The sequence below is a fragment of the Plectropomus leopardus genome, unplaced genomic scaffold (genome assembly GCF_008729295.1).
Source record: "Plectropomus leopardus isolate mb unplaced genomic scaffold, YSFRI_Pleo_2.0 unplaced_scaffold9414, whole genome shotgun sequence".
NCBI lineage: Eukaryota > Metazoa > Chordata > Actinopteri > Perciformes > Serranidae > Plectropomus > Plectropomus leopardus.
The window spans coordinates 1-2232 of NW_024703828.1; the positions used below are offsets into that span (position 1 = coordinate 1).

General features: G+C 42.7%; 1 protein-coding gene across 1 annotated transcript; it reads left to right on the forward strand.

The window, feature by feature from the left end:
- Nucleotides 1-56: 56 nt before the first annotated feature.
- Nucleotides 57-670, forward strand: LOC121940787 (carbonic anhydrase-related protein 10-like; the record flags this gene model as incomplete). Its single annotated transcript, XM_042483480.1, has 2 exons — nucleotides 57-211; nucleotides 496-670. Coding segments are annotated over 2 exons (330 nt in total), but the record flags the coding sequence as incomplete, so codon positions are not given.
- Nucleotides 671-2232: the final 1562 nt, after the last annotated feature.

Sequence of the window (2232 nt, forward strand, 5' to 3'; positions counted from 1 at the left end):
ACCACACAGTATTAAAAGTCCCTTCTTGTTTTTGTTTTGTGCTTTTCTTTGTGCAGACGATGCGTATCTACTGACTGGCCTGAACATAGAGGAGATTTACCCGGAGACAAATAGTTTTATCACATATGATGGATCAATGACCATCCCTCCATGCTTCGAGACCGCCACATGGATCCTGATGAACAAGCCGGTGTACCTCACTCGCATGCAGGTGAGCCTCAGCCCCCGAGCAAGACCTGAAACGTAACTCCTGAAATTCCCCGAAGATCGTCTGTCTCAGCCGAGGATTTTCTCTCTAACTATTGTTCTGCCTGTGAAACATGTCAGCCCGACGCCGAGGCTTTTACTCCAACACTTTCCCAGCTCTACTCTTGTGTAATCCTCCACACAGCGCTGTCTGGAAAATAATGCAGCGGATCAAAAAGCCTAGCTCACATTTCCATGATGCTTCGGTCAACTTTTAACCAGCTTCTTCTCTCTCCCTCTCTTTGTAAGATGCACTCCTTGCGGCTGCTGAGCCAGAACCAGCCGTCTCAGATCTTCCTGAGCATGAGCGACAACGTCCGCCCGGTCCAGCCGCTCAACAACCGCTGCATCCGCACCAACATCAACTTCAGCATGCAGGGCAAAGACTGCCCCAACAACAGGGCTCAGAAGCTCCAGTACCGAGGTAGAAACCAGCTGCTGTTATTGCTCTCTCCCCATCTCTAACATTTCATTTCTATTTAAAAAAATATGTAGGCACATTGGGCAACACTATGTTGTTCATAACACAAGCTCACTTCTAATTTTTCACAAATTTTACTCAATGGGAACATTTTGCTTTATTACAGTATGGTTTTTATGTTCATAATTGGCCATCATTTCATTTAGATATGATTACTATAGCTTTGTACTCAATAAAGTGCTTGCAAAGATCTGGGAGCACAGCAACATCCCAACTAATCTTTTTAGGAGCCTCAGTGGAGTAACAAACATGTAGTGGGCAGTCGTGTAAAATAGTCAGTTTTTCAGGGAAGCTGTAAAAAAGCCAACAGTTTAGCCACATTTCCTAAAAGCACTTCTGTGTTTTACCAGTTGAACTGCTCGGTAATAATAGAGTCACTTGGTGGTAATATCTGGAGCACAGTAACAGAGTGATACTACGGTTATTACAGTGGTAATAACAAGGTAAGAGCTTCGCGATCACAAATATTAAATTCTGTTGCTCCCAATCTTTTACCCTCAGATCATCTTATTACTGCTGAGTTGCAGTGTAAAGTGCCACCATTACTCTGACCGACCAGCTTGGTTTTCCCGAATATCAACAAAAACTTGGATGAGTTAAAACTGTCAATAAAACTGTGAGAATGAGGATGATCCAAAAAGTTTTGCTCAAAGCAAGCAAGCAAAGTAAGCACAGTGCTGTCCAGTGCTGATTTTGGTGGGGACAAGTCCCTACATATGTCCATATGTAAAGCTCCACCCTTTGCAAACACTATAAAGGCAGGTCAAGAAGCAAGAGTGCTGCTCCCAACTCTCTCTTAAACACAAGATGGCACCGGCACCTCGATGACATCAGATTTCATTCTATATTCTCAAGTGTCGTCAGGGTCAGCTCTACCCAATTTGGTGCCCTAGGCGCCCTAACCCTAACCCGCACCTCCTCACCCAATAATGACACATCACATGCTCACACATAATTTAGGAACATGTCACTGTTATTTGTAATGTTAATATAGATATTTTTTTCTAGACAGGAAATACTAAGTGAGGGTGCCAGTGGGCATAGAAAATTGTTATTTTATTATTATTTTCCCTCAAGGCCAAGGGGGACTGGCGGCGTTGTGGCGCCCCTCCAGCAGATGGCGCCCTAGGCAACCGCCTATATCCCCTATGCCAAGAGCTGGCCCTGAGTGTCATATTCCTAACTTTGGCTCCATATTCCCAGGATTCATCACATCCTCAAATTTCATTCTGTTTTCCCAAGTTTCATAACATATCCTCAAGTTTCTTGCCAAATTCTCTACTTTTTTCATTCTAAGGTTTTATTCCATATTCTCAATTTTAATTCATTCTCAGGTTTCATTCCATATTATCAACTTTCAATCCTTCCATATTCTCGAGTTTGAACTAATTTTTTGCTATTTTTGGGGGGGTAATTTTCTCTTGTGTTAGCAGGGTTCATTTGATGACCAACACTGCATAAATAATATCAAACCAGAAATAACCCTTTAAAATGCTTTGTTAGGA